At 41.9% G+C, this 14,335-nt stretch overlaps 1 protein-coding gene across 1 annotated transcript in view; it reads right to left on the reverse strand.

The window, feature by feature from the left end:
• Window positions 1-13,984, reverse strand: part of LOC129757786 (double-stranded RNA-binding protein Staufen homolog 2-like) — a 69,516-nt gene extending 55,532 nt beyond the window's left edge. The window contains exons 1-2 of the mRNA XM_055755091.1: window positions 13,634-13,984; window positions 12,625-12,975 (exon numbers count right to left, since the gene is read on the reverse strand). Coding sequence (XP_055611066.1) covers window positions 12,625-12,866 — 242 coding nt within the window. The 5' untranslated portion in view covers window positions 12,867-12,975; window positions 13,634-13,984. The remainder of the gene's footprint in view (window positions 1-12,624; window positions 12,976-13,633) is intronic.
• Window positions 13,985-14,335: the final 351 nt, after the last annotated feature.

A 14,335-nucleotide genomic window follows, 5' to 3' on the forward strand; every position in this document is an offset into this window, starting at 1 on the left:
AAAGATAATCTCATAAAAAAGCTACAATCAGAAATGGACAAGATGCGAAAAGAAATTGAATTGCTGAGAACGCAGATACCAACAACGGAATCTAAACTCACAGACAAACGGACTGTCTCACAGACTCAAAAAAACGATGTCAATGCAACAACTCCTACTCCCAGATACTCGCGGAAAGATCTCATTCACCAGCAATCTAGGTTGGAAAAACAAAAATTTAGTAAAAATAACAAAGAACCATATAATCCAAAAGATACTTTAAATCGCAGTATGAGTAGAAAACGTATTTTACATTCGCCACCGCTGCATTTAATGGATTCTAAGAAATCGAACATCAGGTCGAACTCCGATGACCACGCTATGTCTGAAGATGAATAATTACCAATTTCGAAAAATCGAATGCCCACTTTGCTTATACATTTATTTATTTATTTATTTTTTAATGATGCCAATCTCTAATAATAAATCCGATAACATCCGAAAATCTTTCAAAAAGAAAACATGCGATAATCCTATTGAAGAAATGGGCAATACAACGTCAAATAATACCAACAATACATGCACTACTGAAAAATCAACTAATAATGACATCCTACCGACGAACCTAGAAGAATCAAATCCATCTACGGTAATCATCCCCGAAATCGAACACGATGACAACTTGAAGTCAAATTTTGCTCTACAATGGAACATTTGTGGCTTGAGATCTCACAGGAATGACCTCCAAATATTGCTGAAAAATTACCAACCCATGATTGTATGCTTACAGGAAACAAACGCCAACGAAAAAAATGTAGGATCAAACTTCATTGGGAACCAATACACCTTGCTCCATGGGACATGCTCAATACATGGTCGACAAGGTGTAGGGTTAGCAATCAGAAATGATACACTGTTCAACAGACTTCCCGTAGATAGTTCGATTCAAGCAATAGCCATACGTATGTACCTACCGACTGAAATAACTGTAGTATCAGTTTACTTACCACCATCGCAAACTGATGCCGCCGAAAACCTTCATAATATGTTACTTTCACTACCTAAACCTATACTACTTCTTGGTGATCTCAATGCTCACCACGCAGCCTGGGGAAGCCGTATTGTACCTATCAGAAACGAACCTCAGAAAAGAGGAGAACAGATCTTTTCAACGATAGTCGAACAGGAAATGCTAGTGCTAAACGATGGGTCCCACACTCGTCTGGATCCAGTCAGCGGAAAAACTCAGTCACTAGACGTCTCTTTTTGTTCAACATAAATAGCATCTAAATTTCTGTGGAATATTCTACCCGACACAACGGATAGCGATCATTTTCCGATCATCATTTCCTTGACTGGAAAAAATAAAAGTATGTCTCACAAAAACAAATGGATCTACACTAAAGCTGATTGGAACAGTTTCGGAGAACTCACACGTAACTATCTCAACCCAAGAGACACCTTAACAGCAGAAGAATTTTCAAAAAGAATAATCGAAGCTGCAGATCGTTGTATACCGAAAACAACTGGCAGAATTGGTTCGAAAGAGGTTGCCTGGTGGAGTGCTGATGTCCAAAAAGCAATAAAAAAACGACGAAAATATCTCCGTGCCCTACGTCGTATAGACGATAATGATCCTGGAAAAATTGAAGCCTTAAAAAAATTCCAAGAAGCTCGCTCAGAATGCAGAAAGATAATAAAAGATGCCAAAGAAGAAAGTTGGAGCCAATTTGTCGAAAGTATCAATTCTGAAAATTCCTCCGCTGAATTGTGGAATCGAATCAATCGACTCCAAGGGAAAAGAATATCCAACAATATAACTCTGCGATTACCGGACTGTACTACCAATGATGGAAAATTAGTAGCTGAAGCTTTAGCATCGGAATACGAATTTAGATCCTCAGATGCACAGTATTCAGAAAAATACCGAAAAGAAAAAAACCAAAAACAACACTTCACTCGACCAAACCCCCGAAATTCTGACAAGAAGTACAACGAAGATTTTAGTATGAACGAACTGAAATGGGCAATTTCACGTCGTGGAGGATCCTCGACTGGACATGATGGAATCGGATATCCTTTAATCCAGAATCTTCATTTAACTGCTAAAATCGCTTTACTTCAGCTGTTCAATCGTATATGGCACAGTGGTAATTTTCCAACCACCTGGAAACACGGAGTGGTCATCCCGATTCCAAAGCCGAATACCGACCGAAGCAAACCAGAGAATCATCGACCAATCACACTTCTAAGTTGCCTCGGAAAAATTTTCGAACGAATTGTGAACCGACGTTTGATAACAGAGTTAGAAGACAGTAAAAGATTGGATCAAAGACAGCACGCATTTAGAGCAGGTCATGGAGTTGATTCGCATCTTGCCTCATTGAATACACTTATCGATTTCAAACAAGACACTGAACACGTGGAAATAATATCACTAGACATATCTAAAGCTTACGACACAACGTGTCGACACGCCATCATGAGCACTCTTAAGAGTTGGCAGATATCAAGACGCATGTTTAACATTCTAGCCAGCTTTCTGCAAAATAGAACTTTCTCAGTTGCAGCAAACGGTACACTCTCAGATATACGAACATCCGAAAATGGAGTTCCACAAGGTTCAATCCTCTCGGTTACACTTTTCTTAGTTGCAATGCAACCAATTTTCAATGTTATTCCCCCAGATATAGATATACTTTTATATGCAGATGATGTTCTGCTCATAGTTAAAGGTGATAACAATCGTGACATTCGCGTGAAATTAAGAAAAGCCGCAAAACACGTTTTCAGTTGGACTGAAAGTGTAGGTTTCACTATAGCACCAGAAAAATCCAAAATGATGCATATTTGTAATATCAGGCATCGCAAACGTGGTAGAGCCATCAAGCTCAATAAAAAAGCTATTCCAATTGTGCGTAAAATGAGAATTTTAGGTATCCTTATTGACCAAAGATTGAATTTACTGCAACATTTTAAAGCGGTGAAAAGAAGCTGTAATAACAGATTGAATTTACTACGCATTCTAGGCTATCGGCTTAGGAGAAGCAGTCGGACTGCTTTACTCAAAGTTGGCACTTCATTGATAATTTCAAAGCTTCTATTCGGATTGCCCATAACAAGTATTGCAATTGATTCACTCGATAAAGAACTCGCTCCAACATACAACGAAATAGTACGTATAGCTTCTGGAGCCTTTCGTTACAGCCCCACGGAATCAGTCTTGGCTGAAGCAGGTTGGCTGCCTTTTCGATCAATTATTGTACAGCGATTGTGTCAACTATCAATTCGACTGAACGAAAAAGGATTCAACATTTCCTCCCTCAACACAAGAAGTGTCGAAAATTTCTTTCAACTGACTGGTGAAACACTTCCAAGCATAGCACCCCTTTCACGATTATCTGACCGGAAATGGTACTCTCCAACTCCAAGAGTAGACAATCGAATTCGAAATTCGATCAAAGCTGGAACTACCAAGAGTATGGCTATACCAATATTTAGTAACTTCATCGAACAACATTATGCAGCACACGAACAGGTTTATACAGATGGATCCAAATTAGGAAATCAGACTGGAGCTGGAATTGTGATTAAACATAATAAGTTCAGTTATGCTCTTCCTGGATTTTGCAGTGTGTTCTCTGCAGAGGCTTTTGCATTGAAAATGGCCATCAACAAATGCGACAATGGAATCGTTGAGTGCTAAGTGAAAAGGTTCGTTTGGCTGTATATTATAAATATCCGGATGTGAACACCGTGAAGGCAGTTATTTCCACCGAGTGCGTTTATATTACGCTTCCACATAAGGAAAACAATTTGCGCGAGTGAATAACATCACAATCGAGTGTTGCTGGCTCTGCTAGCTAATCATCATCATCGTCATCACCCAGCCGAAAACAATAGGCTCTTCAATAGTTGCCAGCCAAGTCAACACAAAAGGCCACGTTGTCTCGGCGACGGTTTGTATAGGGTGTATCCAAAATTATAATTGTTTTTTTTTTACTCCAATATTGTATTGGGTTTTCTTTCGTTTTGTTTTCTTCTTATTCCATCGTTCCTATTATTATTACTATTTTGTTATATTGTTTTCTCTTCATAAATTTTATTGCTTTGTACAATTTAACCAAATTTTCCAAGGTTTAGTTCTCCGCTTGTACCCATTAGCTCGGAAAGTTGCCGACTGATGGTTGACGACGGCGAGGAAGGCAAAGATCCTCCCATTCGGGAGAAAGTTATTTCGGAGGGCAGACCTCCCGACGAAATAGACCCTGAAAACATATCCCACACACCAATGTACATTTCGGACACCGAAAACACCCCTGTTCCCTCTCCTAGGCCCTATAGTTTATCAATATCACCGACACCTTTTAGATTCGGCAACTCTTCTTTTCCCTCGAATAATGAAAGTAATCCATCAACAACAAACTCCTCTGTTAAAAAGGCTAACGAGTTGCCTGAAGCTGCCCCTCGCCGTCGGGTTTACCAACCTGGATCGACGGGACCTTGGGTGGTTTACATCCGGTCCAAACCGAATGGGAAATCACCCAATGTGATTTCAATTGCACGGGACCTTGATCGATCTTACCCTTCCGTAATAAGCTACCAGCCTATGAGACCGCACAAGATGCGCATTGTTGTTGGTAGCTTGAAGGAAGCAAATGCCATTGCTTGTGACCCGAAGTTTACGATCGAGTATCGTGTTTACGTTCCCGCTCGTGACGTGGAAATCGACGGAGTTGTAACCGAAGAGGGTTTGACCGTCGATGACCTAATGGAATCAGGGGTTGGCCGATTCAAGGATCCTGCTCTTCCAACGGTCAAGGTGTTGGACGCGCGTCAACTAAAATCAGCATCAGACGAGGGGGAAAAACGGAAGTTTTCCCTGTCGAACTCTTTTCGGGTTACCTTTTCCGGCACTGCACTTCCTGATTACGTTGCGATCGGGAAGGTTCGTCTACCTGTGAGACTTTATGTGCCTTCGGTCATGTTCTGCCAGAAGTGCAAGCAGTTGGATCATACGGCCGCCTACTGCTGCAATCAGGCACGCTGCTCTAAGTGCGGGGAGAAGCATGAGGAAGCTTCGTGTACAACACCAGCAGCAAACAGGTGTTTATATTGCACTGGGGAAGCATCTCATGCTCTCTCGGCGTGTCCGAAGTACATATCGCGCCGGGAAAAAATCAAGACTTCTTTGAAAACCCGCTCTAAAAAATCATATAGAGACATGCTGATGAAGTCTTTGCCAATCGTCTCAGAAAACCAGTTTGGCCTTCTAAGCGAGAATGAGTCCGAAGGGGAGGATCCATGTGAAGGAACATCAACTGGGCCATCCTTTAATAAAAATGTTTCACAGGCTCCAAAAAGGAAACGCACAACTAACACACAACCCCTATTAGCTGCCAGCAAAATTAAAACTAAAAGAAATCCTCAAAGTGGAAATAGTAATTCTTCCCCTCCTATTCAGAAGCCTCCGGGTTTTAATCCATCCCCGAAGGACTTCCCTCCACTTTCTGGGAAGTCAAAACCCCAGGCTTCCCTTCAGAATTCAGGCCCATCAGTAGCTAACAGGAATGCAACAATTTCCAGAGAAACTGCATCTGATCCATCGTCGAATAGTTTTCCCAGCTTTTCGGCTGATGGTAAGATGAAATTCTCGGAAATTGTTGCGTTCATCCTGGACTTTTTCAGTGTACCAGCAGGATGGAGAACTATGATTAATATGTTTGGACCCCTTTTGAGAGAAATTTTAAAAAAGAAAGCTCTCACAATGACCCTCATTTCAGAAACAATTTCTTTTGATGGCTAATTCATTCAATGAGGGAAGAGAAATTGTTTCTGTATTACAATGGAACTGCAGAAGTATTCTACCAAAATTAGACTCTTTTCAAGCTTTGGTACACAATTTGAATTGTGATGTATTCGCCTTATGCGAAACTTGGCTTTCTCCTAACGTAGATTTCAACTTCCACAGCCACAACATTATTCGCCTGGACCGTGATGGTCAAAGATGGGGTGGTGTTCTTTTGGGGATCAAGAAATGCCACTCTTTCTATCGTATTCCACTACAGCCATCTCCAGGTATTGAAGTCGTTAGTTGCCAAGCTAGAATAAAAGGTCAAGACCTTTGTCTAGCCTCGGTTTATATTCCGCCATCTTCAAGCGTGAGCCGGAACCAATTGGCGAATATTATTTCACTTCTCCCAGAACCCCGGCTAGTTCTGGGAGACTTTAACTCCCATGGCGTGGGCTGGGGTAGCTCACGTGATGATGAACGTGCTAACATTATTTATGAGCTGTGCGACGACTTCAACATGACTGTCTTAAACAATGGGGAAGTGACTCGAATTAATGGATCCCAATCACAGCATAGTATTTTAGACCTTTCTTTAGCTTCTTCCTCTCTGAGTTTGGATTGTACGTGGAAGGTAATCCAAGACCCTCAGGGAAGCGATCATTTGCCTATCAATATTTCTGTCATCAGTGGTCGTAGTCCACCCGAAGAAATCAATATTCCTTATGACCTCACAAGGAATATAGATTGGAAAAAGTATGCATCGGACGTCATTGAAGCCATTGACTCAACAGAAGAACTGCCTCCGGAGGCAGAGTACAGTTTTATTTCCGGAACAATTGTGGACTGTGCAATCGGGGCACAGGTCAGACGGAATGAAAGCTCGACGATACAGAAACGGCCTCCCACTCCGTGGTGGGATGGAGATTGCTCGCGTGCGCGAACTGAAAAGTGCAAGGCGTTTGTTGAGTTTCGCAGAACCGGATTGCCAGAGAAGTTCCAACGTTACTTGGCCTTGGAACGCAAATTCAAGAACTTGATCAGGGGCAAGAAACGGGGGTACTGGCGGCGATTCGTGGATGGGTTATCTCGAGAAACGTCTTTGCACACGCTTTGGAGAACGGCACGAAACATGCGAAATCACACTCCTTCGAACGAAACTGAAGAAAGTTCAAGTCGATGGCTGATACAGTTCGCGAAAAAGGTCTGCCCCGACGCAGCACCAGCTCAGAGACACTATCGGGATACAGAGAATAGTTCCGAAACGGAGGATCAATTCTCGATGGTCGAACTTTCACTTGCGCTCTGGTCTTGTAACAATTCAGCTCCCGGACTGGACAGAATCAAATTCAACTTGTTGAAGAATCTTCCAGATACCGCTAAGAAACGCTTGTTGAATTTATTCAATAAGTGTTTGGAGCTGAACATTGTTCCGCATGACTGGAGACAAGTGAAAGTCATCGCCATACAAAAACCGGGAAAACCAGCTTCTGAATACAATTCGTATAGGCCGATTGCAATGCTCTCGTGTCTCCGGAAATTGCTCGAAAAAATGATTCTCTTTCGGCTGGATAAATGGGTTGAATCAAACAACCTGTTGTCAAGTACACAATTTGGATTCCGTAGAGGCAAGGGTACGAACGACTGTCTAGCATTACTTTCATCAGACATTCAATTGGCGTTTGCCCAAAAAGAGCAGATGGGGGCAGTATTTCTGGACATCAAAGGGGCATTCGATTCGGTGTCCATAGAAGTGCTATTTAGTAATCTTAACTCTTGCGGACTTTCACCAATTTTGAACAATTTTCTATACAACCTGTTGTCTGAAAAAATCATGCATTTTAGCCATGGAGAAACCAAAGTTGAACGAATTAGTTACATGGGTCTACCCCAAGGCTCATGTTTAAGCCCCCTGCTATACAACTTTTATGTCCGAGAAATCGATGCTTGTATGGCACAAAATTGTACGCTAAGACAGCTTGCGGATGACTGTGTTGTTCATATCACAGGTAAAACAGACACTCAAATAAAACCTCCGTTACAAGAAACTCTTAATAATCTATCACATTGGGCCAGGAATCTAGGCATCGAGTTTTCGCCTAGTAAAACCGAGTTAGTAGTTTTTTCAAGGAAGCATTCCCCTCCTCAAATAGAGCTCCTTATGATGGGTAGAACTCTAACTCAATCTCTTAGTTTTAAATATTTGGGTGTCTGGTTCGACTCTAAATGCCTCTGGGGAAAACATATTAGGTACTTGACACAAAAATGCCAAAAGAGAATCAATTTTCTTCGAACGATTACTGGAACCTGGTGGGGTGCTCATCCACAGGACCTCATCAGGTTATACCAAACAACGATACTGTCGGTCATAGAATATGGAAGCTTTTGCTTTGGGTCCGCCGCGCAAACCCACTTGATTAAACTAGAACGAATACAGTATCGTTGTTTGCGTATTGCCATGGGTTGTATGCAATCGACACATACGATGTGTCTCGAAGTACTGGCGGGAGTAATGCCGTTGAAAAATCGGTTCTTCGATTTATCGCTACGTTTCCTAATTCGAAGTGAAACTATGAATCCTTTGGTGATAGAAAATTTGGAAAGGCTTATGAATATTAATCCGCAAGTAACATATGTAAATAATTATAAAACTTTTAGTCAATTAGAAATAAATCCTTCTTTATTAAATTCGGACACGAGTCACTTTTACCCGAGTAGCAGTTCCTTGATAAGATTCGATCTGTCCATGACCGCTGACATCCGTGGAATACCAGATCACGTCCGACCCAACATTATTCCTTCAATCTTTGCTTCAAAAGTACGTGAAATTGATCCTATAAAAATGTTCTTTACTGATGGTTCTAGAATCGACAACGCGACTGGCTTCGCAGTGTATAATGAGGGCTTTGAAGCTTCGTTTAAGCTTCGAGAGCCATGCTCCGTTTACACTGCTGAGCTAGCCGCTATTTACTGCACCTTGGAACACATTCGCACACTGCCCGCAGACCACTATTTCATCTATTCGGTGTTACCAACTAGAGTAACAATGGGTTTTGTTTATTAGAAATAGGCGATTAAGTATTAATAGTTTTTTTTAGTGTTGTAGATAATCCTCAATCCATCTCCAATACCCCTATACCTTCTTTGCTGCATGGGTTTTTTTTGACAGTTGACATTATACAGTTGCTCAATAAAAAGCGGTAACCGGCACCACTGGAAAAAAGGGAAGTGAAGCCGAAAGAGTCATTGAAGTTTGGACCGTGAGTCAAGTCGGTCACGGTCTAAGTTACGCTGTAATCCGGTCCACAAGGCTAAGCCTAAAAGCCACGTGGGTTTCCGGAAAAGACTAGGACATCGCCAACGAGTTTCGCGGGACCCTATTTCGGACGAGAAGTGACGAAGGCCCTTTCTTCCACCCGACGCATCCGGTCGTTTCTTGCCGCCACCGGGTGGACCCATCCGGACCTGAATTGCCGTTCAGGGCCTAGCTCCTGCTCTTCCGGACCATACCCAAGTTCCGTTGGATCCTGTCGACCCTTCCCAAACACCATCTGGAAGGTTAGGGTGTCATCCTCATCAACACCACGTGGACGTACGCCACTAGGAAGGCTCCCAAGATACGCCGCCACCAATCCAGGTATGAGCCCCGTATGGTATAAGCGTCAGCCCCGTCAAAATACCATGCTGTAAAACCCCAAACCTTTCCACTTAAACTATGTTTTCCCAATAAATTGTAAAATGTAAATGTCCTATTGTCCAACGCCTATCCGAAACCCCCTTGTTTGATTGTTCAGCCCAAGTTCTCTCGTTGGCAACCCTAACCGTCGGTCGTAAGTCTGCCCTGGTAAGTGTGATTGTGCCGATCCTGAAGCTAAGAGTCGACCGAGCTAGCCGGCTGTTACATCGGATAGTCTCAGCTCCGTTGAGGCAATTCGATCGATGAAACTGATGAAGCGCTCTTCCCATTTTTTGTTGGAAATTTCAGGGGTATTGGGCGCTTTGATCGAAAATTCGTATAGGATTAGAGTAAGGTGGGGTAAAAGTACGAGTCGGGTAAAAGTACGTTTTGGGATCATCACAAACCTAGAACAGTAAAATTCCAAACTCTGGCGTGGATTGATAGTGATTTGAACTGCCAACAACGAGCCATAATTTTTTTTCGTAGAAATTGAAAATACTCCGAAAAATGAGGTAAAGTAGCTTTTTTGTTTGAATGATGTAATATTTCAAATAACGGCAAACATGTTTGTGCAATCAAAAGTTTGGCTTTCAATGATAGTTTCAATGTGTCTATTTAGTTGTTTTTAATCACTATCAAATGCCGAAGAAAGAATTTGATTACTATGTCTCTGTTCTGCACAATAAACTGTGAATCATAAGAAACCTTGAAGGGGCAAAAGTACGAACTGCAAATGGGGCAAAAGTACGAAGGGTCTACTGAAGTAAATTTGAACGGAAAATTTTAACTTCTTTTTTAAATGCTCTGGAAACATCAGCGCATATTTTTGTTTCTACAAGACGTGCTCGCGCGAAAAATTGCTCAAATACGATGAGAACCGGATTTCGAAAACCTACTGAATCTGGACAGTTAGTGGAGAACTCAAAATTCGCGCAGGTTATTTGCCCATGAATAGGATTTGTATCAGAAGTGAACAAAGAAGCTGCTGCTGTAAGCAGAGATTAATACAAAATAATTTTCCTGTTGACTTCATGCTGAATTGTGGAGTTTTGAACGGTCGTACTTTTACCCCACATCATTCGAACTTTTGCCCCAGAGGTGGGGTAAGAGTACGTTTTGATAGCAGTTAGGCATTTTCACAACTGCTATCAAATGCGTCGATCGATTATCTTCGTAATTTTGTAGAAGAGAGATAAAAGTCTAAAGAATCAAATGCTGTTCTTGGTTTTTTCGAAAACAACCGGCAAAATTTTCTAAAAATAGGATAGCACTAAGGTCGTACTTTTACCCCACCATACTCTACCTTAGCTTGGATCCCGTCTCATTGTCTTATTCAAGGCAATGAGAAGGCGGACTCATTGGCTAAGGTGGGCGCGTTACAAGGTGACATTTTTGAGAGGATAATAACTTACAATGAATATTTTTCAATACCTCGCACTTTAGCGATTAACGCTTGGCAGTCTAGCTGGGATAATGGCACAAAGGGACGTTGGCTCCATTCGATTATCCCTAAGGTTCCGACGAAGGCATGGTTTAAGCATTTTAACATGAGTCGCGATTTCATTCGCGTGGTTTCTCGGCTCATGTCAAATCACTGCCGGCTTGACGCGCATTTGTTTCGTATACAACTAGTTACAAGCAATGTTTGTGTTTGTGGGGATGGCTACCACGACATTGATCATGTTGTGTGGACGTGTGAACGGTTTGATCGATCGAGGGCTTGGCTACTGGATACCCTTAGGGCCCGACGTAAACCACCTGGTGTTCCAATTCGAGACATCTTGGCAAAACTTGATCTTGAATATTTGTACCCTATCTACAAATATCTTAAAATGTCTGACTCGGTCGTTTAGTCCTCTTACCTTCCCTGTATATGTACCCTATAATCTTTCCCCCTGTATATGTACCCTATTAATCTTGGCTTCGTTTCATTAATAGAGTTTCGTTCTCATGCGATGGGTCCGACAACCAGAAGGCTGGCCAGGAAGACGATCACCTGGAGTAGCTATCGGAACTTCAGCTACAGGAAGCCACCAGCGTACCCAGATGGAAATTTTTTATACTGAACCCTAGACGTTCCCCTTCCCTCTCCTAAATTAAATTATATTCTAACAGTTGAGTCGCCGCGACTATTACGGCCCCCCCTTCTACTAACATAGATGAGTTAAGTGATACACTCGGCAAAATGAAACTTTGTAAGTAAAATGCCTTAATAAACAGACCTTTGATTAAAAAAAAAAAAAAAAATGCGACAATGATGCAACGATTATACTCACCGACTCTGCCAGCTGTTTGGATGCGTTATATAGTGGAAAATCTAAACACTCATGGATTCAGAATATTGAGACAGTCCTTACGGAACACAGCCTTACTTTTGCATGGATACCAGGGCATGCTGGCATAGTAGGAAATGAAGAGGCCGACCGACAAGCGAATATTGGACGAATGGAGTCTCCGAGTAATATTGAAATCCCATCTCAAGATGCTATCAACTTCGTTATAAGCACAATCTGGAATGTTTGGCACAATAAATGGCACACCAACAGATCGTTTTTGAGGCAAATTAAGAACTCCCAAAACTTCCGATAGAAACTGCAGTTCGGAACAACGCATTTTAACTCGTCTTCGGATTGGAACCACTAGACTCACCCACTCATATGTTTTTGAACGCAAACCACCACCTATATGCACTTTCTGCGGTGTACAGATCACGGTTCAACATATTCTTGTGGACTGCAAAGGATATGAATCTTCCCGGATCAAACACGGAATACAGAAAAGTTTAACGGAAATACTTCAATATAATGGACACAGTGAACTAGCTGTACTGAAATTTCTAAAGGAATGCGACTTGTTTCTGAGTATCTAAACACTTATTGAAAACCACCATCTTTTAAAAGACACGAACGACATGAAAGTGTTAAAGTGTCTCTAATCATGCCAAAAAAAAAAAAAAAATAAAATAAAAAAGTAGCTTGGATGCTAGATTTGCCTTACAACAGTATCAGAAGACAAAACCAGAAGGTTTTCAGAATTGGAACTCTAATGCAGATTTTTTTTTTTTTGTCATTAAGCAGATTTAGCTTATTTTTTAGTTGTAGGGTTCAAGCTAATAAAACCTGACCTAGAAGTTGACACAATGTTAAAATTTTTAGAAGAATAGAACATCACTTACCTCGGTCCACCATGATCCCGATGCGGCTGCTGGTGCTGATGCTGATGCTGCGGGATCGGCGCCATCGGAGGGACAGCCGGCGGTGGCAAGCTGGTGTGCAGCAGATTGTGTGGAGGCAGCCCACCGGGCGGACCCGGAGGAGGAGCACCGGTGGCCGCCACCGTCACCGTCGTTGGGGGCGGTGGCGGCGGAAGGTGCGCCATGTGAGGATGCGGCGGTTGCGGGGGATGTCCGTGCATCATTCTGCTCCTGTTGCTGTTAGCGGTCACGTTACGACCCAGTGTTTCGAGGGGGTTTCTTGACGTGTCGAGGGTCTAAGCCTTTGTGGTCGTCGAACTGGAGGGTTGTTCACTGAAAAAAAAAAACATGAATGAAATTATTTATCTCCAAACTGGAATGCTGAAAGATATTTTTCATATCTTATCAACCAAACCACATGACGCAATTTTTGGAGTCAAACAAATTCGACAAAACGTGGAAAATAAACCTATAGGTACTTATTTATCTTACATATTTAAATATAGAGTATATATATAGTTGAGAAACAAAGATTTTCTTGAATATTTCTACACCATATTTACAAACATATGGTAGCCTCTAGCTAGCTCAGAGGAAAATCTCCAGTCTAGCCCTTCGGATAGCCATAGGCATCTCTTCAGAACCCGTTTGTCTAGACGGCCCTCAACAATTATCTCTGCTGAGGGGTCATTCTGCACAGATGAGTCAGAATCAAAATATCCAACAAGAAAATCGCAATTATAATAACCATCATTATTATCATCATCAATGATGATCCGCCATTGTGATGAGCAGAAAAAAAGAAGATACTGTTGCTCTTCCCTTCGGGTGACCACAAGAATCCAAAACGAAATTTGTGACCTTGAACGCTAATTTCTCAGCCATAGGTAAATCAACCAAGGATCAATTAATTTTTCCTCAATCAAAACATCCGGATTTTGCTAAACCCTCCATTGGCGAAATGTAACGCAGTCGTGTCATAATTCCTCACCTTTCACTTTTCCACGGGCCTGTGAAAAGTCCAAATCCGACGCAAGAATCGTCTTTTTTCTGCTGCTGCTTTTCCCTTGCACAAATTATTTAATCACATTACAGACATTTTTTCCCCGGAGCAGTCGCCGCCTGAAAACACTTTCGTCACACTCGTCAACACTTTTCCGTCGCGATTTCCTGTACTCGAACGGAATTCCAAAGACCGCAAGAAAAACAAAAACGGAAGGACAATTGTCGGCAAACAGTAAAGAAATTTCCTACATTAAATGGTCCGTAATTTGTACGGGATACGGGAAACGATTTGCTCTGTCTGCTGATGTTCGCTTAGCACTGCTGAAAATAAAAATTTCTCCCTGCTCGAGTGCTCACTGAGTGCTGCCTGACGGAACGGGAAAGCAGATGACAGCTAAAGGGAAAGAGAGCGGAAATATGCTTCATCGGCATGCGTTTGCCAGCACGAGAAGGGTATATTTATGCTTATGGTAAATTCGAGCAAATTTATGCTGACGATACATTCGAGCAGTTTAATGCTGGAAAATCCTGGTTGTCCATGAACAGTGCATGCGTGCAGTATTATTTTCGAGCAGTTTAGAGATGTGAAGGAAAAATCACACGGAAAATAAAAAAAAGGTAAAATTTACCTTTTTGCGTGGTGATTTTTTTCCACCCCTCTTTCGAGGTAAATTTTACCTTTTTTTCA

Source organism: Uranotaenia lowii, chromosome 3 (assembly GCF_029784155.1).
Source record: "Uranotaenia lowii strain MFRU-FL chromosome 3, ASM2978415v1, whole genome shotgun sequence".
NCBI classification, from domain to species: domain Eukaryota; kingdom Metazoa; phylum Arthropoda; class Insecta; order Diptera; family Culicidae; genus Uranotaenia; species Uranotaenia lowii.